The sequence below is a fragment of the Thamnophis sirtalis genome, unplaced genomic scaffold (assembly GCF_051295495.1).
Source record: "Thamnophis sirtalis isolate CommonGarterSnake01/CBP01778 unplaced genomic scaffold, rThaSir2_p1.2 scaffold_1, whole genome shotgun sequence".
Classification (NCBI taxonomy): domain Eukaryota; kingdom Metazoa; phylum Chordata; class Lepidosauria; order Squamata; family Natricidae; genus Thamnophis; species Thamnophis sirtalis.
This window is the reverse complement of record NW_028261381.1, coordinates 19,941,735-19,969,486: the sequence shown is the minus strand read 5'-3', so window position 1 is coordinate 19,969,486 and position 27,752 is coordinate 19,941,735. Positions and strand designations below refer to the sequence as shown.

Sequence of the window (27,752 nt, the reverse complement as noted above, 5' to 3'; positions counted from 1 at the left end):
AAGTACTTATAAGATAGCACAAAATATATTTGTGTGTGTGTGTGTGTGTGTTGGGTCAACATGGACAAACACATAAGACATCACAACACTTTCAATGACCAATATTGGTGCCTAATGCTTAAGAAGAAAGGAGAGAAGTAATGTTTTTATACTACTTTTAAAAATGGTGAATATGCCTTTGGCTAACGGAAGTGGTACTTTTTTTGGGAAAGGACACTTCCTCTTTTGGGACAGGTTAGGGAAGTTCAGGAATTGAAAGGTTAGTTTTTTTAAAAAAGATTTTGAGCTCAACTCACCATGAACAAACATATAAGTTCAGAAATGGAACGATATTTTTTTTCTTAAAGATTTTGAGCTCATCTTACCATGGACAAACATAAAATATTAGAAAACTTTGAACTACCATAGCAATATTTAACATTTAAGAATATAGATGACAAGTAATACCAATCTTGAGGTTCTTTCTTAGTATTATAAATGTTAGATGTACCTTTAGCTGGTGGAGATGGCACCTTTTTGGGAACTGGCACTTCCTCTTCTGGGACAGGTTTGGGAACTTTAAGAATTGAAAGACAGATAATTTTTCTTCAAGATTCTGAGCTCAACTCAACGTGGACAAACATATAAGACACCCAAAAACTAGGAACTAGTGTATTGATATTTACTTAAGAATAGACAGTATTGGTGTCTACCACTTAAGAATAAGGATGACAAGTAATGTTAGTGTTAATGATTTTGGTATTACTATTTTAAATGGTAGATATACCTTTGGCTGTTGGAGGTGGCACTTTCTTGGGAACAGCCACTTTCTCTTCTGGGAGAGGTTTGGGAACTTCAGGCACTTTAAAGATAGTATAGAGGACTTTTAAAAAAGATTTTGGTCTCAAGGCAACATTGACAAACACGTAAGACATCACAAGATTTTGGTTTAATAGATTTTGGACAAACATACAAGATACACAAAAACTATGAACTAGTCTATTGGTGTCTACGTAAGAATAGACTATATTGGTGTCTACCACTTAGGAATAAAGATGAGAAGTAATGTCAACATTTTTTTCATACTACTATTACACATATTAGATGTACCTTTGGCTGTTGGAGGTGGCACTTTTTTAGGAACTGGCACTTCCTCTTCTGGGACAGGTTTGGGAACTTCAGGGATTGAAAGACAGATACATTTTCTTTTAGGAGGTTGAGCTCATCCCACCATTGATAAACATATAAGGCATTATATGTTTTGGACTACCAATGCTGGTGCTAAACATTATAGATGACATGAAAATTTAATCTTAATGTTTTCCTTTTACTGTTATAAATGATAGATGTACCTTTGGCTGGTGGAGGTGGAACTTTCTTGGGAACAGCCACTTTCTCTTCTGGGACAGCTTTGGGAACTTCAGGAACTTTAAAAAGAGATGGTATTCTTATTTCAAGGTTTTGTTCTTAGCTCATCATGGCCAAATATAGAAAACAATGCAAAATGTTGAATTTTCTGTTCTTTGTGTTTAACCCTTAACTGAAGAATGTAAGTGATATATATTGTCAACATTTTTTTTTCACATGGTTACAAATTTCATCTGTACCTTTGGCTGGTGGAGGTGGCACCTTTTTGGGAACTGGCACTTTCTCTTCTGGGATAGGTTTTGGAACTTCAGGGACTTGGAAAAAAAGATTTAACGATTTTTAATAAAGATTTTGTTCTCAAGTCACCAAAGTGAAACATACAGTAGCAGACATTACAAAACGCTGAAGAACTATCAAGCCCAATATTGCATCGCATGATGAAGGAAGCAAGAATCATGTAGACATTGTGAAAGCCTTTAAGGCAAGAGTTAAAGAATTCTGGATACCACAACAGTAACCACCCGTTCTCTGTTATTAAAGAGTTTATTGAAGTGGAGTCTGACTCTTCTTTCTAGGCTTTTCATAACTCAGACTTAAGGTTGAACGTCTCCATTAGTTGTGGATGGTTTCTGTCTAAATTCCTCCTGTTTCTACTTCAGTCTCCTCAAATTCAGGTAATGTCATCCCACCCACCCCCATTTTCGAAAATTAGGTGGGAACAAACTTTAACTGGTGGAGCGGGAACATTTGAGGACCTTCTGGCACTTTTCCTTCTGGAACAAGATTGGGAATTTTAGGGACTTGAAAGGTAGATATTTTTTCTTTAAGAGATAGAGCTCAGCTTACTATAACAAATGTACAAGTTAGCACAAAACTTTGAACTAGCAAGATTTTTGTCCAATGTTTAAGGATATGGATGAGAAGTAATTCTTTTTTTTTTTTGCATACTATCATAAATATTTGAAGCATGCAATGGGTACTTCTTTGAGAATGGGCACTTTTTATCTTCCTGGATATATCTGGAAACCTTGGGCACTTTCAAGATAGGAAGATTTTTTTGAAAAAAAGATGTCGGTCTCAAGTCAACATGGATAGACAATACAAGACACAGTAAAACTTTAAGCTATTAATTTTGTTGTTTAACATTCAACTGAAGAAGATACATGACTAGCAACATCAACACAGTATTTTCTTTAATACTGGTTCAGGTTTCACATATACCTTTGGCTGGTGGAGCTGGTACTTTTTTGGGAACCGTTACTTTTTCTTCTGGGACAGGCTTGGGAACTTCAGGCACTTTAAAAAGAGATGATTCCTTTTTAAAGGTTTGATCTCAAATCAGCATGGACTAGCATACAAGCTGCTAGATATTTTTAACAGAAATTGGTATTTAATATTTATGAAGATGTATGACAGCTGACATCAACATTTTCCCCAATTGCTATAAATATTCTATGCAACGACTCAACAGATAGAGCTGGCAGTTTTTCAGGAATAGGTTTGGAAACTGAAGGGATTCGAAAGATAGATTTATTTTCTGTAAGATTTTGAGCTCAGCTCACTAGGGACAACAAACACGCAAGACTTCACAAACTTTAAACTACTGATATTGGTGACTCATTGTCAGGCATTTGAATGATAAGGAATGCCAAAATTAGTCCTTCATTATAAATATTAGATGTACCTTTGGCTGGTGGAGCTGGAACTTTTTTGGGAACTTCAAATATTTCCTCTTCCTCCACTACCTCTTCCTCCACTACCTCTTCCTCTATTACCTCTTCCTCCACTACTTTGGGAACTTCAGGGACTTGAAAAACAGTATGATTTTTTTTTAGAATGAATATTTTTTATTTATTTCAGATCAACACAAACAAATATGGAAGACCTAAAAGCTTGCAGCACTGGTGTTTGAAACTTAAAATATTAATGATACATACAGCCCACATTTGTTTTCAAGATATTTTAAGTATTAAATGAATATTTGGCAAGAGCACCTAACACTTTAAGAGGAAAGAAACATTCTCGCACATAACATGATGACAATTGCAGACAATTTAAATAAAGCATTTAAAAAAAAAAGATTTTGATAAGAACTTGGATAACATACAAAGCATCACAAAACACCACGTGCTGATATTAGTGCTTAATATTTAACAATGCTGCAGATACTGTCAATATTCAATATTTATGTTTTTTCATAGACTTATATATTTTACATGTACCTTTAGCTGGCGGAGCTGGCACCTTTTTAGCAACAGGCACTTTCTCTTCTGGAACACGTTTGGGAACTTCAGGGATTGAAAGACAATTTTTTGTCTGTAAGATTTTGAGCTCAACTCACCATGGACAAACATGACAAAACTTTGAACTACCAGTATTTATATCTTATGCTCAAGAATAAAGATGAGACATCACGTCACTATTAAAGTTCTTTCCATATTATTTTTTCAAAAGTTAGATGTACCTTTGGCTGGTGGAGCTGGTACTTTTTTAGGAATGGGCACTTCTTCTTCTTCTTCTACAACTGGTATAGGAACTTCAGGCACTTTAAAAAATATAGGATTTTCTTATTTTAAGATTTTGTTATCAATTCACTATTGACAAATGTCAACTCAAGACAACTCAAGGATATGAAGCATTAATTAGGACATTTAACCCTTAACAGAAGAATTACTATGAAATATATTGTGAATTTTGTTTTAACAGTGTTACAAATTCCACCTGTACCTTTAGCTGGAGGAGCTGGCACCTTTTTGGGAACAGGCACTTTCTCTTCTGGGACAGGTTTGGGCACTTTAAAAAAAGGAATTTTTAATTTTTAAAAATGTTTTTGGTCTCAAGTCACCAGAAGATACTATAAAATATTGAACTATTAGTTATTGTTGTCTAATTGTTAGAAATTCTCTTTATATATAGCACTACAGATCAAACAGTGTACAATCACCATGTGCTTTACTGCTTAACTATAACAGGAAACAGGAAAGTTTTCTTAGAACAAAGGGACATAAAGTATATACTATAGATCCAAACTTGTAAACACTGCCATCTGCTAGCTGAATACTGCTATAGTTGTTGTATAAAATATATATTCCAACAAAATACATTCTAACACTAATACTTAAGAATATGAGTGAACATTAGTGTTTTCCATGATGTTATAAATATTAGATATACCTTTGGCTGGTGGAGCTGGCACTTTTTTGGGAACTGGGACTTCCTCTTCTGGGACTGGTTTGGGAACTTTAGGCACTTTGAAAATAGTATGTTTTTTTAAGTATTATGTATTCAAGTCAATATGAACAAACTTAATAGAAGTTTAAACTACAAAATATGGATATAATGTACTTGACTGACAAAGATTAATGACAAATACCATCAACATTTATTTGTTTTAAGAGGTTTTAAAGACAAGATGTACACTTGACACGGCGAGTTGTTGCCTTTAAAGGCAAAATCAGATTGGTTTCTGGAATTCATTTGCAATCTTATATAGCGTAAAGATTATAAGAATTCTTAAAGATTTTTGTCTCAACATGGACAAACAAACAAGATATGACAAAATTTAAATACCGACACTCGTCTATGTCAGTGACAAGCAATGACAACACTTATAACTTTTTAGTACTGTCCCAAATTTCACAGGTACCTTTGGCTGGTGGTGGTGCTGGAACCTTTTTGGGAATAGGCACTTCCTCTTCTGGGACAGGTGTGGGAACTTCAGGCACTTTTAAAGATAGTATGGAGGATGTTTTTTTAAAAAAGATTTTCAGCATGGACAAACACATAAGACATCACAAAACTTTGAACTACCAAAATTCATGTCTAATAACATGGATGACAAGCAATATTAATGCTAACGTTTCTTCATATTACTCTTCAGATAAGACATACCTTTAGCTTTTGGAGGTGGCACTTTTTTGGGAACAGGTATTTTTTCTTCTGGGACTGGTTTGGGAACTTCAGGCACTTTGAAAAAAGATATTTTTTTTAATTGAAAGATAGATGTCTTTTCTTTAAGCTATTCAGCTCAATCCAGAAAGATATAAAGTATCAGAAAATGTTGAATTACTTTAGCAATATTGGTGTCTAACATTTAAGAATAAGGATGACAAGTAATAGTGATGTAAATGTTTTTTCGAAATATAATATGTACCTTTGGCTGGTGGAGATGGCACCTTTCTGGAAACAGGTACTTCCTCTTCCACGACAGGTTTAGGAACTTCAGGCACTTTTAAGATAATATGGAAGATTTTTATAAAGATGTTGGTCTCAACAGGTACAAACATATAAGAAATCACAGACTTTGAAGTACCAATGTCTAATAACACAGATGACAAGTAACATTAATGTTAATGTCTTTTTTTTCATATTACTGTTTTAATTGGGCATACCTTTAGTTGGTGGAGCTGGCACTTTTTTGGGAACAGGGACTTTCTCTTCTGGGACAGGTTTGGGAACTTCAGAAATTGAAAGAGATGGATTTTCTTTTAAGATTTGAGTTCAACTCACCATAGATAAGCATAAGATATCACAAAAACTTGAACTACAGTATGCAGGTAGTCCTTGAATTACGACCAGGATTGAACCCAAAATTTATGTTGCTAAGGGGAAACATTTGTGAAGTATGTTTTACCCCATTTTACAACTTTTCTGGCCACATTTGTTAAGTGAATCCCTGCGGTTGTTAAATTAGCAACATCGTTGTTGAGTGAATCTGGATTCTGCATTGAGTTTGCTGGCCAGAAGGTCACAAAAGAAGATCTCATGACCTTGGGACACTGGAACGGTCATAAATATGAACCAGTTGCCAAGCATCTGAATTTTGATCACCTGACCATGGGGATGCTGCAACATTGTAAGCGTGAAAAATGACCATAAGTCACTTTTTCAGTGCCGTTGTAACCTCGAAAAGTCACTAAATGAACTGTTGTAAATCGAGGACTACCTGTACTTAAGAATATAGATGAATATCAATCTTGGTGTTCTTTCTTACTGTTTATAAATATTAAATATACCTTTGGCTGGTGGAGCTGGCACTTTTTTGGGAACGGGCACTTCCTCTTCTGGGACAGGTTTGGGAACTTTAAGAATTGAAGGATAGATTATTTTTACTTAAAGATGTTGAGCTCAGATCACCATGGACAAACATATAAGATGTCAGAAATCTTTAAACTACGGTGGCAATATTGGTGTCTAATACGTAAGAATAAGAATGCCAATAATGTCAGAAATCTTTAAACTACGGTGGCAAATATTGGCCATATTGACATTATTAGTGTTAAAGTTTTAATATAATTATTTTAAATGCTAGATATATCTTTAACTGCTGGAGGTGACACTTTCTTGGGAACAGGCACTTCCTCTTCGGGCACTTTAAAAAGAGATGGTCTTCTTGTTTTAAGAATTACTCTGCAACTCAACATGTACAGATGTACAAGAAAACATAAAACTTAGAAACATGGGTTTTGTTTTAAACTTAATTGAGGAATATGAACAACAAGTACAGCCCATGATAATTTATTTTCACACAGGTTCAAATATTAGATGTACCTTTGGCTGGTGGAGGTGGCACCTTTTTGGGAGCAGGCACTTTCTCTTCTGGAACGGGTTTGGGAACTTCAGGAACTTAAAAAAATAGTTGGGAGAGTTTGATTTGAGGCCCCGATGGGAAGATAATGACAACAAGAATTTTTTAAGAGAGTGAAGTATGGTTGGATTAAGCCAGACATTTGCAGAAATGGTTAAGAAAAAGGACTTAGAAGTTGAGTAATTCAGGGGCACCTCTATCAGGTTAAAATGTTTGCAGATAGAAAGCACATAAGAGTATTTGCTATGTAATTCAAAAGCACAGCTAATATAATTCTATTATACTTGGTAGGAAAGAAACAGTGAAGTCCACTTAGCCCTTTCATTAGCATAACAGAAGAATAAATCATGATGCTGTCAAAGTACCTTTTGCAACAGGTGGTGGTGGTGGCTCCACTTTTTTGGGAACAGGTTCAGGAATCTTCTTTGCTGGTATAACTTTCTTAGGTACTTCTGGCACTTGAAAACATTTTTTGTTCAGATTTAGACTTAAGTCTCATTAATAGATGCAGTGAATAAAACACAGTAAGGCACAACCACTGTTTTAACGCAGTGTAAGCCAAGAACATGCAAGAAGAGCCATTAGCACCAGCTTTCTGCCAGATTCTACTCAGGGTGCTTGGAAAACTGATTCTCAAACTAAATAATAATGAAAAAAAAGCCTAGCATGATTTGGATTTATTTGGAAATAAATCCAAAATGTTCCTTAAAACATAATTAGATGTCATGTATGTACTGCATCAAAAAAACCTTTCTCAAAATAGGCCCATTTTAATTTGCAATTCTCTCTATCATTTGGGGCTTGTGTGTGTTTATTCTCTTAAGCTAATTGTTTTTAAACTTTTTTTCTTCTAAGGATCCCTTTTCACTTAAAAAAAAATGCAGAGGATCTGAAAAAAGGCTTTGTTTCTATGAGTTATATTTTTAAATATTTACTGTGTTAAAAATAAAACTGATACTTTTTCTGCTACTACCCCTCACAATTGTTTGATGGGATTTTAATATTATAGTACTTTTCAACATAGGCTGGCAAATATTTTGATTTGGTGAGCCATGAGAGAGTACTGGGGAAACTTTAAGAAACTATCCTAAATATATACATATTTTAACATACAATTTCTATTAAACTCTTTTTTTAAATGCTTCTCCCTCTCATGTTGTTTTGTATTATAAAAATATTTTCACGCTGGTGTTTTAAATATAAATTTCCGAGAATGAATTGAAATCTGCAGCTTTTGCTGCAGACTAATGGATTAGAAATCCATTCCATTGAACTCAATGGGATTTATGACTAAGTAAAAATGCATAATATCAGGTCACATAATTTATTTGGAATGTACAATGAAAAATACTGGTGTCTTTCCAACAGAAGAGAATATTTGTAGCAAAATAATAAAATAAAATGAAATGAAATAGAGACTGATATTGATTCTGGTGGTATCCAAAAAGTTTTTGATAAGGTGAAAGACGTTGATGTACATTTTGTTGGCATGTCTCCTTCAAGAAGTGTTTGTTTTTAAATTTTAAGAAACAATTTGTAAATGAATTGTCATCAACCCAAAGACCATAAAAATGACACATGTAAAGAACATGCAACAGCAATATCCAAGATAAACAAGCCCTTCTTTACAGAACAAGTTGGTATACCTTTAGCTGGCAAAGGCACCTCAGCTTCAATTTCTTCTTCCTCAAAGATCTCAGGCACTTTAAAGATATTAAGAAATTTGATGTTTGAAACATATCACAAAGAAAAAGAAGGAGGTAGAAGAGCAAAAGGCAAACCCTACTATAGGTTAGAGGATCATAATTACAAATCCACTTCGAAAGTCATATGTGACACATATTTGCAAGTTCCATGGGGTGGGGTGGGGTGTGGGCAAACAGTTGAATATCCATGTATAATTTAAGAGTGCTCTTTCAGGTAGCTTCAGGTAGAGGCAGTTCTCCACCTATTTCCGCACAGATTAATTGGCAAATCGATCTTATTCAAAGCAGAATATAATAAAAGCAAAGCAAAGTGGGAAAGTGAAAGAATCAAAACCGGAATGGTAGAACTGCAGCAGCTGAACCCAAAAGGTTTAGGGACTTACAAAATGGGACTGACAGAAATTATCAGCTGTTGTTGTAAACTGCTTGTTTTGGCTTGAACACTTTTTGCTTAATATATAGACCAAGTGAATTACTATATATGTTTGCCTCACAAGATGATATACCTTCAGCAGGAGGTTCTTCTACTCGTTTACGGACAGGAACATGCACTTTCTCTTCAGGTACCGGTTTCTTAGGCACTTTGATTGAAAAAAATACAGAAATACTTTTGAGTGTGGGGTTCCATTTTGGCAACAAAGCAGAGAATAGTCCCAAAGACACCAAAATACAGACATAAAGACCACTTGAAAAGACCAGGGACAAGCTTTCTTGGTGCATTGTGTTTAAAAGCATACACACACACAAACACAAAAGGACACAAGGATTGTTACATGAATTTGTACAGGTTAAATTCCAAAGTGATGTACCTTTAGCTGGTGGAGCTTCTTTCCTTTTGGGCACAGGAACCTTTTCCTCAGGGACAGGTTTCTTTGGCACTTCAGGCACTTTAGAGATAAGGTTTGAGATGAATATGTTATAGCATATTAAACATCACAGACAAGGACAGTTTGGTCTAGTGGGTAAAGTGCTGTCTAGAGGCCAGGAGACTTGGGAGTTCTAGTCCCTCCTTAGGCATGAAAACCAGCTGGATGACTTTGTGCCAGTCCCTCTCTCTCTCTCAGCCCAACCCACCTCACAGGTTTGTTGTTTTGGGGAACATAGGAGGAAAGTAGTATTAGGTATGTTTGCCACCTCAAATTATTTATCAAAATACAAGTATTCCTTGACTTACAACAGTTCATTTAGTGACCGTGAAGTTACAACGGCACTGAAAAAAAATGACATATGACCATTTTCACAGTTACGACCTTTGTAGTATCCCCATGATCATGTGATCAGGATTCAGACGCTTGGCAACTGGTTCATACTTATGACCATTGATGTGTCCCAAGGTCATGTGATCACCTTTTGTGACCTTCTCACAAGCAAAGTCAATGGGGAAGCCAGATTCACTTCACCACCAGGTTACTAACTTATCAACTGAAGTGATTCATTTAACAATTGTGGCAAGAAAGGTCGTTAAATGGAGCAAAACTCAATTCACATATGTCTCACTTAACCGCATAAATTTTGGGCTCAATTGTGGTCGTAAGTCAAGAACTGCCGGTAATAAAGGTGGAAAATAAATACATAAATAAAAAGGACTCAACTACGTTGGACGCTACTACAAAAAGAATAGATCTGCAATAATTCTCCACCCGCTCATCCAATGTCTTTCCTGCTCTTAAAAACTTATGAAAAGGAAAATGAAGATGAGGAAAATGCAATATACCTTTGGCTGGGGGAGCTTCCTTTTTCTTGGGAACAGGCACAGGTTTCTTTTTCTCAGGCACAGGTTTCTTAGGGGCTTCGGGAACTTTAAAGATAGAATTATATTTGAAAGTTAGGCTCAGAGGAAGACATGGGCATCCACAGTGGGGTCCAAAAGTCAAGATGTTAACTATGGCTTCACTCCTTTTTATCTGTCACAGGTATTATGCATTTAAAAGGTGTGTGGGTGGGGGGAGAGCTGGGCTTCGATCACGCTGTAATGATTATTATCTTGACTTTTTTGGTTTCCTTCTGTAAGGACCCTGGTAACATAGTGCAAATACTGGTGAAGCCATAGATTAGGTCAGATAAGTTCATTATCTCTTCTTTGATATGCTATCTTGTTACATTGCATGCCACATTGTTCAGCAGAGCCCAAACCCTTCTGAAGAGCTTTCGGGGACTGACTGTTTCTGTACAACTCCACTAACTGGCATCTGAATGACTCTGATCAGCAGAATACACACCAGCGGATTCCCCCTTTCTATCATTCTCCTTGGAATCTATCACCTCAGTTTACTTCTAAATTGTTCCGCCCCCATCAGAGTGATGGATTCAAAGCTCTTTCTGCTACTTTCTAGGGTATATGCAGGGCCCCAAAATATTCTTTGAAATAAACAAGATGACCAGGCCTTGTAGAATGTTATCTTTCCAGTAAACAAAAAACTACTTCAAAATACATTTAAAATTACACTCAAATGAAGCATGATGTTTGGGCGTGTCTTCTGGCTTTATGTTAAGGATCTGACTAGCACCCTCTATTTTGGGAGAGTCACTGAATTCATTGGGACTTCTGTAAGAAGGAAAGGTAAAGGTTTTCCTGTCAGTCATATCCAACAGGCACGGTGCTCATCTCTGTTTCTTGGCCAGATAAATATAAAATTGTTACTAATATATTTCAAGACTTTTAGACAGAGCAGGCTTGTTTAGTAGGCTCTGTTTCCAACTAGGAGAAGTTTGGATATAAGTAGAATAATTTTGGACAAATAATATAGCACCTAAAATTAAAATAGGTTAAATATGTTTGGAATATTCCCTAGTTCAAACTTTTCTATTTGCAGTTTATAATCTAAAAACCATACATGAATTTCAAAATTCAGTTAGGAAGATGAATTAATGACAAATCAATAAATAATTTGTCATAGAAATAATAATCTATAAATAAAACTAAATAAAAAATCTTAGACAAGAGCAAATTCATAAAATATACATTGCCATTGCTTTTACCTTTATGTGGAGGAGGTAGAGGGATTTCTTCCTCTTCTTCATACTCAGGAACCTCTTCATAGTGAGGTACCACTACTACCTCTTCTTCCTCATGAGTTACTTCTTCTTCGTACCGTGAGACTTCCTCCTTGTATCGCGAGACTTCCTTCTCGTATTGCGACACTTCCTCCTCATATTGTTCCTCTTCTTCATATTGTGGGATTTCTTCCTCTTCATATTGGGGAACTTCTTCCTCTTCTTCATACTCAGGAGCCTCTTCTTCATATTGAGGAACTTTCACATGGACCACTTCTTTTTTAATAACAGTCTTACGAACTTCAGGAACTTTAAAAAATATAAATTTTTGAGAGTTTTATTTACAGACACAATCAACGATGTAAGCATTCATGAAAAGAATACTCAAATAATCATAAGTGAAAGAACAACATACAACAATACACAACAGACACAAAGACACATTTATATCTTAAATATACCTTTAGCAGGAGGTTTCTTCACTTTTGAAGTAATTGATATAGGCATTTTTTCTTTTCTGATAGCTCTCTCGGGCTCTTCAGGAACTTTAAAGATATAGTACATTAACATATAAGAGCTGAAAAAGCTTTAAGAACAGCAAGACACCAACATATATTTCTGTTGCCAGACAAAATATACCCATATTTGGATAAAGATGATATTTGACTTTATTGTAGTTGCAACTCTTTTATTTACATTATTTCTTGTATAGTGCTTGCTCCTGAATTAAAAGGAGATGTGAATTTTTTAATGTTTGAGATGTTAATATAATTTTTTAAAAAGTATGCATTTTTCAAATTTCATCATCCAGAATTTTTGCCAGTTACAGCCAAAGTCTTATAGATATTTTCCACTTCTGATTTGTCACTGTATTGTCGATTAATATCAATGAATGTAAGTCAAAGATTTGTTTTGATAATAGGTAGAGATGGTTTTCTCTACAAAATTTTTCCAGAGTATCAAAGATTAATAAAAAAATAAACAAACTTTTCAGCCCATTCAGAAAACTATCTATCTATCTATCTATCTATCTATCTATCTATCTATCTATCTATCTATCTATCTATCTATCTATCTATCTATCTATCTATCATCTATCTATCCATCCTAGCTTTTTCTACAAGCTTCCTAAATGCTGCTTCATAATATTTTTCTTATTCCAAGCCATTTTACTTAGATGAAGCATTCAATATAGGAAATAGAATAACTCAAGCAGTTATCCAAGTAAAAAAATTGAAAAGAAAAAAAGCCAACATTTTTTTTAATGCTGTGCAAAATTTATCTTCTTAGATTAACCTCTTCTGTTGTATTCAAAGATTAAAAAACAAGATTATTTATTCATTACTATTAAGAATCAGAACCCTTGGTGTTTCATTTTATTACAGTATTTAATATTAAGTTTTTATTAAAACGTTATGTGGTAAATTTCACACCACAATTATGTATCTGTAACATTTCTATTGGAGATAGCAACAGACTGGGAGGGTTTGTACTCTCAGAGAAATAATATTTTTATAAATAAACAGTAAATGTTCATTTTCTTAACATATATTAAATGGCAGTGACAAATTATCATTCAGTTTCTAAGTTTCTGGCCCCTATGCTTTTCCTCATCGATATCATACCTGCATATGAAACTTCCTCCTCTGTATGAAGAGAAATAGAGACTTCCTCTGCATAACCCCAGTGCTCTTCTCTGGCTGTTATTAAAGACATAGTATTTCACTTTAGAATACCACAAGAAGTATCATTTAAAACAATAAGAATTCCAGTGAGATGGTTGAAACTATTTGAGACCTCCTTTTAGAAATTAAACAAAAAGAAAGAAAAATAAGCCTTGCCCATTCTCCTCATAGGATTTTAGAAGAAAGCTATTATTTTAAATTTGAAAATTCATAAGAAATGTCTTCTTATATATATGAATTTTTGTTTCGTATGAAGATCATATACCTTTTTCTGGTGGAGCTACTTTTCTTTTGGGAATAACCATAGATACTTTTTCTTCCGATACAAGATGCTTTGGAACTTCTGGCACTTCTGGCAGTTGAAAGAAAGTAATAAGAAAACCATGCCATGAATTTATGCTCTTCTCTATAAATTGTTGATGCTAGCAATGATAAGAATGGGATAATGGACAAAAACATCCAGACATTGACCAAATTGCTAAACAAGACAATTGACAATTCTCCTAAAAATGTCATCAGCCCGACAATATAGCATTTAACCAGATTTACATTGAACAGATACTACAAACTCCATATTACAACTATATCACTTACAGAACACAGAACATTGATTTGGTTTTAAAATTATCTTAAGACAAAGCTGTTTTTTTTACAATACTGATTTTGTAGTAGAAATAACATTTATTAATCACAATAAAACATACCAAAAGGAAAACAAATAACTCCCTTCAAAAACTTATTTCTCTAGTAAATAATTGCAAGATGTTGTTCCAGACAACACTTTTCAACAAAGGCAAGAACATAGACACAAAGAAAGCTAATGACACTTAAGAAGACTGCTAAAAGACATTATAATTTCTGTAATAACAAAAAGGAAATCCAAAATGCAACAAAGAGTTCAGTAGCCTTCTACAATTTAGTGTGTTGATTTCTATTTTTATTGGTTGCACTGGCTAGGAATTATGTAAGTGGAAACCAATATATCTGGAACAATGTTCCCCATCTTAGTTATCAAATCCATTCATTCTGTTGATTAGTACTAGCTGACATCTAATAGTAACTATTAAAGTTAATTTGTACCATTAACCAGAACATTAGTTAATCAGTTGTCTTATGCCAAGTCATATGACTTACATAATACTAAAACCTTAATATGGGGCCTTTTGTTGGGAAATATCTAATCTTATAATTTAATTATTTTTATTTTATTTGAATGACAAAATAGATCTACAAATAAATGGTCCTTTACTCTTGGATCAACAGCTTTGGAATGTGGTATCTATAATGTATAGTTTCCCCTTACAAATTAACAAATTTGATTAGTATACTTATTAAAACTACAGTCATAAAAAGTAAAACAGATATATAATACAAACTCAGAACTGAAATTTATTTATGTGCATATTAACCTAATATTCTTTGCTTGTTAAGAGCAAGCCATTTTTGCAAATGTTAGGCAAGTTGCAATGTATTTTTCTTGGAAGCAGCTAGCTCCCAATGTCTATAATTACCTGGCTGATATAAAAAAAAACTTTCCACAGAATCAGACAAGTATTATACCTTTAGGTGGTGGTGGTGCTATCTCTTTCTTAGGTTTTGGAACCCGGACTTCCTCTTCTGGGACAACTTTCTTTGGTACAACTGGCATTTAAAACATTTTTTTTTAGTTGATTTGACTTATTTATATGTGACAAGACTCGGTCAAAGTTACAAAAGTTAATAACACTGTTATTAATTACAAACATGATTAAAAATATGAAGATAACCAAGGCTGAACATCAAATAGGAAACCAAGTCTATTCAATATAATTAAAGTATCAAGACAAATACTGCCCTCTTAGGCAAGCTTACTAAGATATTTTGCTTCCCTACTTTCTTTGTATAAAAGTCCTCGTGATGATGTTCTTTGTGATGTTATATCACAAAGTGCTTTTGAAATCTCCCTAAATTTTAAAGGCTGTTTGTTGTTTTTTGTCCTAGTAGTGGTTGTTTGAAAAATGAAACCCATCGGTTCTTTGCGCTTTATTTATTAATTTCTCCTCAGCAATTTATCAACCTTGTATTGCCATCTTTTAACTGCCAGTCAAAATTAAGATGTACGTACTATAGAATTTAGAACTTGATGTACCTTTCTTTGGTGGAGCTTCTTCCTTTTTAGAGACAGATATTTTTTCTTCAGTAACCTCTTTTTTCTTGCGGATTTCTATCACTTTAAAAAATAATGAAGGTAGGTCAATTGCATGTATTTCAAGTATACATAAATACTTTAAAGTGAGGTAGTTGCCTTTAACAATCAATATTAATTTTTAAATTTTTCGAAAGGAATTAGACAAGCAGTGAAGCTGAGTCTAATGTCTTCCAACATTAGAGGGAAAAGAGTAAAGAAGGAGCCAATTACCTCCAATAGACCGATCAGATCCCACAGATTAGGCCTCCTCCGAATTCCATCCGCCGGCCAATGACGACTGGCGACCACCCGGAGGAGAGCCTTCTCTGTGGCTGCTCAGACCCTCTGGAACGAGCTCTCCGTGGAGATTCGAACCCTCACCACCCTCCAGGCCTTCCGCAAAGCCCTTAAAACCTGGCTGTTCTGACAGGCCTGGGGCTAAAGAGCTTTTGCCCCCCTTCTCGAATGGTATGGTTGTTGTGTGCTTTTAAATTGTGTATTGTTCTGTTCGTCTTTTTTATCCCTTATCTGTACCCCCTTCCCTGACTTGGATTGTGAGCCACCCTGAGTCCCCTTCGGGGAAAAGGGCGGCATATAAATGCAATAAATTCAATTCAATTCAATTCAAAATAGGGTGACAATGAAGATCCTATTCATAAAATAATATACCACAAGAGATAAACAAAACACATCCCTGATAATTCCTTTCTCTTTTGGTTTATTTACCTTTGGGTGGTGGAGGTTCTTTAACTTTAGGTGGAACTTTCTCTTCAGGAGGGACTTTCTTGGGCACTTAAAAAAAAACATTTTACAATGTTGGAGTGATTTCAACACAATACATTTTTAAGCTCAATATATTCTGAGAACTAAGGACACACACATTTCATTGAAGATATGTGAGGTTAGATTACTTAGGAACACGTAATTTTCATAATTCGTGAAAAAGAAATTAGTGTAAGTTTAAAGATCTTTCTTTCTCTCCCCACCTTTTCTTCCCACAATACATGTTAGGTTTGCTGAATAACAATCTCATTTGGCTGAATAAAAAGAAACAGTAAATATTTGTACCTCTTGCTGGAGCGGCTTCCACTTTCTTGGGAGGAGCAACTGGTTCTTTCTTTGGTGGTTCAGGTCTCTTCCGGACCTCTGGCACTTTAGAAAGAATATTTACATATAAGCAACACTTTCTAAGTACTTCCAATTGCCTCTTTAAATTATATGGAAAGAAAGGGAGGAAATCCCTGACACAAAATATAAATGAAGGGTTCAAATTAATTCATTGATACATGAATGTACTAAGCCATACTATTCCATGACATCAGCAAAAAAGTGAAGAATTATATGAAATTAATATGAGACACTGGGCATGTTCCAGTTACTAGCATCTGCATAAGAAGTAGGTCCTTCTTTCAAGACCAGCTTCTTATCCAATGGAGTAGTTCCACTATTGCTACAGACTCCTAACACCCCTGCATATTCCCACCTCTGCTTAACCTGTTCAAGAACTCTTCCAAACAGCACAGACATACTACCAGGGGAATTGGGCAAAATATTGTTTTATCCTGATGCGCCAGTTAAGTAAAACTCTGCTTAGACTACAAGTAGGAGGAAATGCTGGTTCTAAGCCAAAATTTCCAAAGATTTTCTTCTTCTTCTACTACTACTACTACTACTACTACTACTACTACTACTACTGCTACTGCTACTGCTACTGCTACTGCTACTGCTACTGCTACTGCTACTGCTACTGCTACTACTACTACTACACACACAGAGAGACAGAGAGAGAGAGAGGGAGGGCGAGGGCGAGAGCGAGGGAGAGGGAGAGGGAGAGGGAGAGATATCAATTAAGCTACCTTTATATGTTAAGAAGTTAATGAGATACCTTTAACTGGTGGCACTTTTTTGGGAACAGTAATATGTACTTCCTCCTCAGCATAGTAAGCCTCTTCTGTCAATGTAAAAGTATTGCTTAGAATGTACAATTAAATAGTTGGAATAAGAACATTTACAATTAGCAAAAGGGAAAATAAGTAAGCGTTACAAATTTGCTTCACTCACTGGACTGTATGCTATGTTTTTTTAATGCCTGCAAATGTATTCTCCAGTAGGATGTAATGCATTAACAACTCAAATAAATAAATGCCACACATATTTACATCTTGCCGAATTAAGAATCAATTATTTATAAGTCACATGCATTTATGTATACCATGTGAGGAAGTGTTCACACATTGGGCGAGTTCAGACCCTGAAATGTTAAATAAGTGTCCATATCCTAGAGTCATTGCCTAACCAAGATTAAGATTCAGAAAGGTGTTCCAGAGTGTCTTATAAGAGTGTCTTATACTGCATATACATGCATTCATGGCTTAATTCTTTACTAGGTCCCTTGCTTATAAGATTCACTAATTTGAATTTGAAGCATCAAAACTGTTCTACAAATGTATTGTTTTACATATGCATGTATTTGGATGAGGAAAGCAAGATTTAAGACAACAGTGTCTTTTAAGTAGACTTTAATAATGATTTAGTAACTGATGGGCTCCTTACATCAAAAATCCATCTGGATCAAAATAAGGAAGATGCAGATATTCTTAAATACATTGTTTTAAAGTTTTCTTTGTAATCAAACTATTCACTTGAGTGAGACAAAACATATAATAATTAGTGGATTTGACTAGTTTGATTAGTTGATGGATTTAATTTCAAGATGGCACAAATGTTGTAATGGCAGTTATGCTACTGCTGGAAATATGACAATTATTTTGCTTTTTGAATAGTAGAATACCTGTTACTTCTGAAATTTCCTCCTCTTCCACGTAAGAGACTTCTTCTTCTTCTTCCCTGTCATAAGAAATGGGGACTTCTTCTACTTCTTCCACTACTTCTTCTTCTTCCTCCTCCTCCTCTTCTTCTTCCCATTTCTCCACTGTGGAGATTTAAATGATGAGTTTAATATTATTATGGAATAGGATACTGCATTATATTCAAAGAAACCACCAATTGGATTGAGCAGATAGAAATCTACAAATCCATGTTTTAATGAAAAACATTTTTGTAAATACAAATAAATTAATATCAAATTTAATGTCAGTGCCTTGACTTGGCTTGGGAAAACTTAAGAGTTTTAGAGATAGAGATTTATTTGCCCTTCTATGACTTTTCTCCTAATTATAGGATCTCATAGTAACGGCATCATTTGATAATTATTCTCTGAAAAAAGTGGGATTGGAGTTTTTGCTTATGGCTCATAGGTATAGATCCAAAATCCAACATCCTAATAATCATTTTGATTTAGGGCAATTAGCCATAAACAAAAACTCCAATCTTGCCTTTTTCAGGAATAAATATCATGTAATGTATCTATCTATCAAGAAGAGAAGAGAAGATAATTTTTTATTGGCCATGTGATTGGACACACAAGGAATTTGTCTATCTGTCATATACATTTATGATAGAATGATACGTTGTTAATAAAATAGATAAATAAAAAAGAAAAAATAGAGTGACTATATCATCTATCTATTAGTAGAAAGTTTCTAGTCTTGTAAACATAATAAAAAAGTTAAAAACAACAACTAGTCCCATATCCAAATAAGCTCCTCCATCTTCTTAAACACTTGAGAAAGACTACGGAGAAACATTTTCACACCTTTGTAGAGCCGCATAAATTTTCTGTTAGTCTTTATATAAGCACTCAGAGAACAACAGTTTTGGATTTTCACTTTCTGCTCATGGTTTCTCCGATCCAAAGACACCCCACCAAAGCACACAGAGTACACATATAACAGAGCATACACATATTCACACAAAATGCACAGATGTGTCAGAACATTTTAATGGGGATGGGGTGGATTATGTTTAGATAAAGTCATGGAACACAACTGGAAAAATGTTACTTTCTCCAAGGACCTTGGTCACATACAAGGGTGTTCTAATGATACACAAATCCAAAACAGAAACAATCCATTTAGGTTAAAAGAAACAGAGAAAACCAGAACAAGCAGGCAGTTATTTAGTTATAAAACTTTTCCAGGAAGGTGGAAAAAATAGTTCATAGTTCCAATTATTTGTAAAGATACCTTTAGGTAAAGGAGCTTCCATTCTTTTAGAAATGGTAACAGATACTGTTTCTTCAGAAACAAAACTTTTCTCTTCTACAACAGCCCTCTTAGGCATCCCAGGCACTTTAAAAGACATTAAATGTGCACAGATTTAACTGGAATTCATACATTCCTGGCAGATGAGCGCAAATATTTTCAGTATTTATTTAAGAGTTTAAAGTGAGAAGTGAACTGAGTAGTACTTTTGAATATGAAATGTACAAATAAGAGCTAAGTAGCAGTATGAAATGAATACAAATAAAGCCCATCACCCCACCTCCCATTATCTACGCAACGACGTCTTCATGAGGTACTAGCAATATGCAAAACATGGAACACACACAATGAGAAAAGACACTCTTTGATACAACCAGGTTAATTCAACTTTGTCCCAAGATATACCTTTAGCTGGAGGGGGTTCAACTCTTTTGGGCACAGCAACGGTTACTTTTTCCTCAACAATTACTTCTGTTGGCACCTTGGGCACTTTAAAGAGATGATTGAGTCTCATTTTAGAATTTCCAACAGTAACAGAAGTGCAATTAGTGCATATAAAATACAAAATTACAATCAAGACAACAGAGCATTAACAATTGAACAGTGAGGTAAAATCCAGCTGTTTTTTCTTCTTTTTAAATTTTATTTTCTCCTAAAGAAAATAAAACTATACCTTTTGCTGGCGGGACTTCTTTTTTACGGAGTCGAGATACTTTTTCCTCAGGAACTGCTTTCTTGGGCTCCTCGGGTACTTTTAAAAGAAACACATGTAACAATATGTAGAATCTTCAAAATATAATTATGACGAACCCAAACCCTGAACAATTTTTTTAAATTTTTATTTTATTTTATCAATTTCATATATACATTCACAATTATATGATCTCATAACTGTTATTAATAATATGTATTTATAACAATTTTTTCCCTACAGTTGACAATATACTTGAAAATTGCTTTCTTACCATCCCATAGATCCATCTTATCTTACAACGGTCCTATTTCTTCTTCCCTCCCTCCCTCTTTCCTCCCCTCGTTTCTTCTCTCCTACTCTCCTTCCTTCCCTCCTTCCTTCCCTCCCTCCTTCCCCCTTCCCTCCTTCTCTCCTTCCTTCCCTCCCTCCTTCCTTCCTTCCTTCCCTCCTTTCTTCTTTCCTTCTCTCCTTCCTTCCCTCCCCAAACCCTGAACAATTGTAAACAAACTTGAGCATCGGACTCAAGTGAACTGTGGTGTGGCTGAACACCCATACAATTAAGGTAAAAATACAAAGAGATCATTAAAGCCTCTTAAATACAGGTATATTTTTTTACCTTTAGCAGGAGGAACCTCTTTTTTCTTCGGAATGGCAACTTTTTCTTCTGGAACAACTTTCTTAGGTACCTCTGGCACTTTAAAACAGATTTTAAAATGCAAAAAAATTAATATAATTTTTTAAAAAAAGTTGTGAGCTTGTCAAGTATAATACTGTGAATGGATTCCTAATTAAATCACAGCCACATGGAGAAACCTCATCTACTATGCCTTCTCTATAAGAGGCATCTCATCTCTGATACCTATAATAGTATTTAGATATATGATGAGTGCCTTCTGACATATTTAGTACACCTATCGCAGGGGTGGGTTTCAACCGGTTCGCGGCGGTCCCTACGAACCGGTTGGTCGGCGAACCCGGAAGTAAGTAACTTCCGGGAACGGCGAACGGCCCGCACGCACGCCATGGTCCTTACCCGGTTTTGACGAGTTCTGCGCTTCCACGCATGCGCAGGACGCATACAGAGCCTGCGCGATCCTCCAGGAGCAGCTGGAGTGTCACGCAGACACTAGTACGCATGCGTGCACCGGGTGCGTGCACGAGGATGCCGCCGGCCCCGTTCCAACTGAACCGGTTGGAACGGGGCGAGAAACCCACCCCTGACCTATTGGTAGTTCCAGCTTTTGGTGTCTAAGTAAAAAAAAATTGTTTATGAAGACAACTAATTAACTAACTAACTAATTAACTATATACCGTGCAAAAAACAATAAGCTACACAGTAGCACTACCAGTTGAGGGATCACACATCAGTTCTGAATATGTGCCATAGGATAAATGTCTGAACCAAAAAAATATATCAATATAATATATATATATATATATATATATATATATATATATATATTAAATTCTGCTACATACCTTTAGCAGGTGGTTCGACTTTTTTAGGAACGGGAACAGGCACTTTTTCCTCTGGTACTGGCTTTGGCACTTCAGGCACTTCAAAGATATTAAAAATAAAAGTGAGAAATCCTTGGATATGTATCAACAATTTTCAATGATTATCATTTAGCAATATCACTTAGACTTCACAAGGCCCTCTCAATTTATATATTAAAATGAAATAAAATATAACAATTATAACAAAATATAACAATTCTGAAAGAGATGCTCCCAGTTCAGCCCAACATTCAGATGGTCCTCAGTTTAAGATTCCTGATGTACACCAATAAGCAAAAACATCCATACTAGCACTAACAGCGAAATGCAGAAAATAAATAATGATGATCAACATCCACCCCACTCCCCCAAAAGCACCAAAGGAGAAAGATAAAAACATAATGGATGTTAATTCTACTAAAAAGTCTAATTTCAAATTAAATACCTTTAGCGGGTGGTGGTACTTCTTTCTTGGGGACTGCAGCAGGCTTTCTTTTTTCTGGAACAGGTTTCTTAGGCACCTCAGGAACTGTCAATGGTTAGTTTAAAAAGGAGAATGTTAGTATTTTGGCATGTTTATTAGAGGAGTGGTGGTGGTGGAAGATCTAAGAGGGTCAACAATTGCTCCAACAGGCTCAAACAAGTAGAACTGAGTTGTACAACATAAGTATGTTATTTAATCTTCTGTATTATTAGAAAATACTGTTCTGATAGGATGCGGTTCCAAACAGAACTGCATCAAATCCCATTGATTTTTGATCCTATAATGAAACTTTTTCAATAACTTCTAATACCCTTAACACATTAGGGTTTATAGCCTTGCCTCCTATATATTCTGTTGTGTTAAAAAGCAAAAGTCAGTAAATTATTCTACCCTTTACCGAAGGGTAGAATACACATACACACACAGGGGGTCCTTGACTTACAAGCACAATTGAGCCCAACCTCTCTGTTGCTAAGTGAGACAGTTATTCAGTAAATTTTGCCCCACTTTACGATCTTTCTTGCTACAATTGTTATGTGAATCACTGTAGTTTGAGCCGAGGTGGCGCAGTGGTTAGAGTGCAGTACTGCAGGCCACTTCAGCTGACTGCTATTTGCAGTTCGGCGGTTCAAATCTCACCGGCTCAAGGTTGACTCAGCCTTCCATACTTCCGAGGTGGGTAAAATGAGGACCCGGATTGTTGTTGGGGGCAATATGCTGACTCTGTAAACCGCTTAGAGAGGGCTGAAAGCCCTATGAAGCGGTATATAAGTCTAACTGCTATTGCTATTGCTAGTTGTTAAATTAGTAATGTGGTTGCTAAGTCAATCTGGCATCCCCATTGACTTTACTTATCAGAAGGTCACAAAAAATGATCACATGGCTCTCAGAGAATGCAATCATCATAAATAGGAGTCAGTTGGCAAGTGTTGTGACCATAGGGATGCTACAACAATCATAAATGTGAAAAATGGTCATAAATCACTTTTTCTAGTGCTTCTGTAATTTCAAGCAGTCACTAAATGAACTGTTCATTTAGTGTTGTAAGACTACCTGTATGCAAACATACCGTGTCTCCCTGAAAATAAGTCAGGGTCTTATTTTCTTTTGACCCCCGAAATAAGCACTTGGCCTTATTTTTGGGCATGTCTTATTATTTTTGAGGTGCAGGAGGCGGCGAGTGTGATCACTTCATGGCTGCTGCTCTGTTGCAATATTTTGGGGGGAGGGCTTATTTTTTGGGGAGGGCTTATTTTAGTGCATGCCCTCAAAAGCCTAATTGGACTTATTATCCAGGGAGGTCCTATTTTCAAGGAAACAGGGTATATACCAGTGGTGGGTTCCAGGCAGTATGCCCCAGTACGAGCATACTGGTGCCTGGCCAGAGTACTGGGTACAGTTCCTGTACAGTGCTCCGGAGGGCCCACCTGCCCGCATAAGCTCCTTACCTGTATTTGAGCTCTTCGGTGCCTCTGCGCATGTGCATTGAGCGCACAGTGCCTGTGTAACGCTCCACCGAGCAGTTCATGTAATGGAACCCACCACTGGTATATACACGCATATAAACTATGTGTGGACAGATACATTTTGTAAAGAGTAAAAGCAAGCAAGCTTTCTGCCAGTTATATACCTTTAGCTGGAGGAACCTCCACTTGTTCAGGAGGGGCAGGTTTTTTCTTTTCTGGGACTGGCTTCTTGGGCACCTCAGGCACTTTAAAAACACATAATATAGAAGTTTAGAAATGGAATAATGGAATATTGTTCAGCATTGATAGTAATGTTTTTTTTTAAAAGCACCTATTATTCCAGCAAAGAAACACTTGCAAAATATCAAATCAAATGTGCAGTTTTATTGGCAGAAAGGCTGTCTACTACAGCAAAAAGATATTAAGTTTATTGTACTGATCAATATCTCATTATTATGAATTCACCTTTAGCTGGCGGAGGTACTACTTTCTTAGGAACACCCACAGGAACCTTTTCTTCTGGTTTCTTAGGGACCCCTGGAACTAGATAGTAGTAATTTTGAGTTTAAACAGATAAAATCAAGATCTTTCTCATAGACTAAATTCAACACTAACATCATATTTGAAAAACACTGTAGAGTTGCTAATGTCTTTATAGGTGAAATATAGATGCTCAGAGACCTGGGAAAAGACCAACAAGAATATGAAATAACAAGTAGAGAGATTCAAGAATCAAGTTCTTGATAGCTTGAAAGCAAATTAGTTTTTCTTTGGCCTATGGTCAAGAAATCAGTGACAAGGAAATAAAATAACTTTTTTTTCAAATTGTCAAAATCTCAAAAAATCACCATAGCTCTCAGAATTTCACTTTTCTTCTTCAAAATCTAAAAGATTCTATGTAAGAATATCAATATTGCAGAAGGTTTAGCAATCTCAAAAGATTTCCATTTATTAAACAGTGTTATTTTTTTATTCTGCTGTGCAATAATGTACACATCACTGAGGAAAATGCATGCTGTGATGCCCATAGACATCACGTTGCCAAGCTTGGTTTTTAAGTGATTCTCAGAAGTTTTAATGATGATATCATGACCTTCTTAAAATAAAAAAATAATATTGTTTTTTTAAAAATCTACCTTTAGGTGGTGGAACTTCAGGAACTTCTACATAGACCCTTTCTTCTTCATACTCATCTGGTTCTTTAAAGGAAAATGGGAAAATTAAAAGGTTGACTTTATCCTACTTTCTACATACAATTTTAAATACCCAAAATCAATTCACATGGCTAGTTAGCAAAAGAATAAGAAAGAACTGTTCCTGCTATCTCTGTTCACCAATGGCCAATTATATTTCTGATCTTGATAACATACCCTCTGTCTTATAGCGATTCAACTACAGTGGTGAAATTTACTAGTCTAAAAATTATTTGTCATCTGTATAGAACTTGAGATATTTATAAAAGGGTATACAGAAATAACTGCACAGAACATGTTTAGAATCGTTAAGAAATTATATGAAATAATCTATTACTGCACCGGATAAAGTTAGGTTAAAATAAAATAAATCAAATTTACCTTCAGTTGGATATTCAACATAGAAGCCTTCATGCTCGTACTCTTCTGGTTCTTTAAAGAGAATCATCACATTTAAAAGATGCACTGTATTTACATTATTTTCAACACTATTGAAATGTTCCATAAGATAAAAAAGATATATTAAATAAAATCCAGAACCTACTCTAAAATATCCAGAGAGATATTTATGTATGTTCCTAAAGTTATAAAGGTTAAATGTCTTGATCATTTCAAAGGGAGCAGTTTCTCACAAATAAAAGAATAAGGCAACTTTTTTTGTGGGAAACAATTCTATGCTCTGTGCAAAGTTGCCATATTAAGAAAACATGGAATAGAGACAAATGCAATTTAATGGGCCTATTTCATTTTTTATGCAGGACAAGGTTGTAAGAGAATAATAATAATAATAATAATAATAATAATAATAATAATAATAATAATAAGTTTGTAACTACCTGAACCATATGTATATTCTTCTTCGTGATATGAAACAGTCACTTTTTCTTCTGAAAAAGACCATTCCTGTTCAGCTGGGCCTGAAATAAGAATTCAGTCAAATATATTAAATTAAACATAGGAAAATGGTTTGCGAACATATTTCTATTATATTATACACCAGGTCTCCAAATAAAAACTTGTTGTAGGTAAGATGTAAGGATAGGAAAAAAATTCCAAGACAGCATGATCTAATCTCAAATGAAGTCATTCAGAATATTCCAACATTTTGAGGTAAGACAAAGTTCAGGGAACATTTAGATTAGCCAATGTTCAGCTTAAAATGTTCTGTAGCATTTTGCATTAAATATCAGACAGCAAAAATAGTTTTGTCAGGGAACAATCAGTTTCCTGTGCAAATATTACAAGCAGAATAAAGAAAATAATTATTTCCAAAAATGGCAAAGATGAATAAGAATTTATGTATGTTTTGAGATAGACTCCCATTCCCCCCCTTCCAAACCTTACTCTAGTATCCATGAATAAATATAAAAACTGTGTCTAGCTGAACTTGATGGTCATCTACTTTTTTTGGTAACAATAAGGAAGTGATCTGCCATTACTTTCATCTATGATGTTTTTGACTCTCCCAATTTAATCCATGCCTGGAATTCCTTCTAGGTACCAACTAATCCGCCGGGCATAGATGAATGCCAAATCTCATAAAGGAGCAAAAATGTACGGAACAGAATTTCTGCTCATATAAAGTGAATAATCTTATTTTCAATCATGCACCCAATGAACAATGCACACCATCAGTTAATGGTCTATCACTTCTAGAATGCTTCTCAATGAAGATTCGCCATTTTAAGTAACAGTGGAATCTTAATTCCCATTGGAAAAAAAAATCAAAGACTCTATGGCATGAAGGAAATGGCTTTTTCAAGTTCTTTATTATCTTGGATTTTTTTTAGGAAGAGGACATGATTCATTGGCAGGATTTCCATACAGAATACTGTTGCTCTTGGGTGGAGTCTGGCTTCAACATTTATAGAGGTAGCATTATTTATTTTTAATTTTCTGTTCCTTCAACTGAATAATTTGTACTTGCATTCGCAGGGAAAGGCTAGTAGAATTTTACTGAAAAAAACTGAACTGAAAAAGAACTGATAAAAGTCAACAACACCATGAAAGGTAGGAAAAAATGGATATGATTTATAGAAATCAATGTTCATGTATGATGGTCAGAAAGGTCAGCAGTTTGGCGGTTCAAATCCCTAGTATAGGTCTTCAAGGTCCCTTCCAACTCTGTTACTGTTACATAGGTGTTTCACAAGAAAATAGAAAGAGATGGAAAAGGAGATTTTCTATACCTTTTCGTTCTATAACTTCCTCGTGAATGACCCTCTTCGCAGGTTTTTTGGATGGAACTTCTGGAGCTTTATGGATATAAAAGTATATAAAATATTACTTCCATATATGATGCATATCAAACACTTTTGATCATAATTAAGGATAAAATAATTAACCAATAAATAAATAACATTTTAAAGCAGATTTCTCAAGTCTGATTTCTGCCCCCTGGCTGAGAATTGGGTGGTGGGGAGGAGAGGTGGAGTCCAAAGACATTTATCTATGTTTTTTACATATTTATTTAAAACATTTATGTGACCACCCATCTTAAGCCACTCTGGGTGGCTCACAATAATAAATTTTAACTGCATCAGGTTTAAGAAGATTGGTTTAAATCTTAGGAAGATTTAATAAATGGAACCATATAAAATGAGAAAGGGGTAGCATATCAATGAAGGAGAATATCTGTAGCTCAGGGTTGATATGAGGGATTCTTGGTGGTCTCTGAGGACTGATGATGTTACCTAGTTAGGGTAACGAAAAGTCTGCAAGAAAACAAACAAGCTCAGAGAGCACCATGGACCCATTTGATACGCAGCAAAAATAGCAAAGAAACTGAGATGTCTTCCATCTCTTTTCTAAATCAAGTTGAACCGAACT

The 27,752-nt window shown here is 35.1% G+C and overlaps 1 protein-coding gene across 1 annotated transcript in view; it reads right to left on the bottom strand.

Annotated features, from left to right (window-relative positions):
- TTN (titin) overlaps positions 1-27,752 on the bottom strand; it is a 310,344-nt gene that overhangs the window by 155,186 nt on the left and 127,406 nt on the right. The window contains exons 115-158 of the mRNA XM_087705592.1: positions 27,113-27,178; positions 25,760-25,840; positions 25,305-25,355; positions 24,867-24,929; positions 24,196-24,273; positions 23,895-23,975; positions 22,226-22,309; positions 21,763-21,840; positions 20,900-20,977; positions 20,263-20,340; positions 19,995-20,078; positions 19,572-19,676; positions 18,278-18,418; positions 17,372-17,437; positions 16,555-16,638; positions 16,207-16,278; positions 15,448-15,528; positions 14,880-14,960; positions 13,585-13,671; positions 13,260-13,334; positions 12,096-12,179; positions 11,620-11,943; positions 10,355-10,438; positions 9,450-9,527; positions 9,147-9,221; positions 8,581-8,637; positions 7,300-7,392; positions 6,898-6,972; positions 6,363-6,428; positions 5,739-5,804; positions 5,501-5,575; positions 5,239-5,313; positions 4,994-5,071; positions 4,522-4,596; positions 4,075-4,140; positions 3,812-3,892; positions 3,570-3,635; positions 3,032-3,154; positions 2,569-2,643; positions 1,587-1,661; positions 1,332-1,406; positions 1,090-1,155; positions 767-841; positions 491-556 (exon numbers count right to left, since the gene is read on the bottom strand). Of these exons, the coding sequence (XP_087561718.1) occupies positions 491-556; positions 767-841; positions 1,090-1,155; positions 1,332-1,406; positions 1,587-1,661; positions 2,569-2,643; positions 3,032-3,154; positions 3,570-3,635; positions 3,812-3,892; positions 4,075-4,140; positions 4,522-4,596; positions 4,994-5,071; positions 5,239-5,313; positions 5,501-5,575; positions 5,739-5,804; positions 6,363-6,428; positions 6,898-6,972; positions 7,300-7,392; positions 8,581-8,637; positions 9,147-9,221; positions 9,450-9,527; positions 10,355-10,438; positions 11,620-11,943; positions 12,096-12,179; positions 13,260-13,334; positions 13,585-13,671; positions 14,880-14,960; positions 15,448-15,528; positions 16,207-16,278; positions 16,555-16,638; positions 17,372-17,437; positions 18,278-18,418; positions 19,572-19,676; positions 19,995-20,078; positions 20,263-20,340; positions 20,900-20,977; positions 21,763-21,840; positions 22,226-22,309; positions 23,895-23,975; positions 24,196-24,273; positions 24,867-24,929; positions 25,305-25,355; positions 25,760-25,840; positions 27,113-27,178 (3,687 nt within the window). The remainder of the gene's footprint in view (positions 1-490; positions 557-766; positions 842-1,089; positions 1,156-1,331; positions 1,407-1,586; positions 1,662-2,568; positions 2,644-3,031; positions 3,155-3,569; positions 3,636-3,811; positions 3,893-4,074; positions 4,141-4,521; positions 4,597-4,993; positions 5,072-5,238; positions 5,314-5,500; positions 5,576-5,738; positions 5,805-6,362; positions 6,429-6,897; positions 6,973-7,299; positions 7,393-8,580; positions 8,638-9,146; positions 9,222-9,449; positions 9,528-10,354; positions 10,439-11,619; positions 11,944-12,095; positions 12,180-13,259; positions 13,335-13,584; positions 13,672-14,879; positions 14,961-15,447; positions 15,529-16,206; positions 16,279-16,554; positions 16,639-17,371; positions 17,438-18,277; positions 18,419-19,571; positions 19,677-19,994; positions 20,079-20,262; positions 20,341-20,899; positions 20,978-21,762; positions 21,841-22,225; positions 22,310-23,894; positions 23,976-24,195; positions 24,274-24,866; positions 24,930-25,304; positions 25,356-25,759; positions 25,841-27,112; positions 27,179-27,752) is intronic.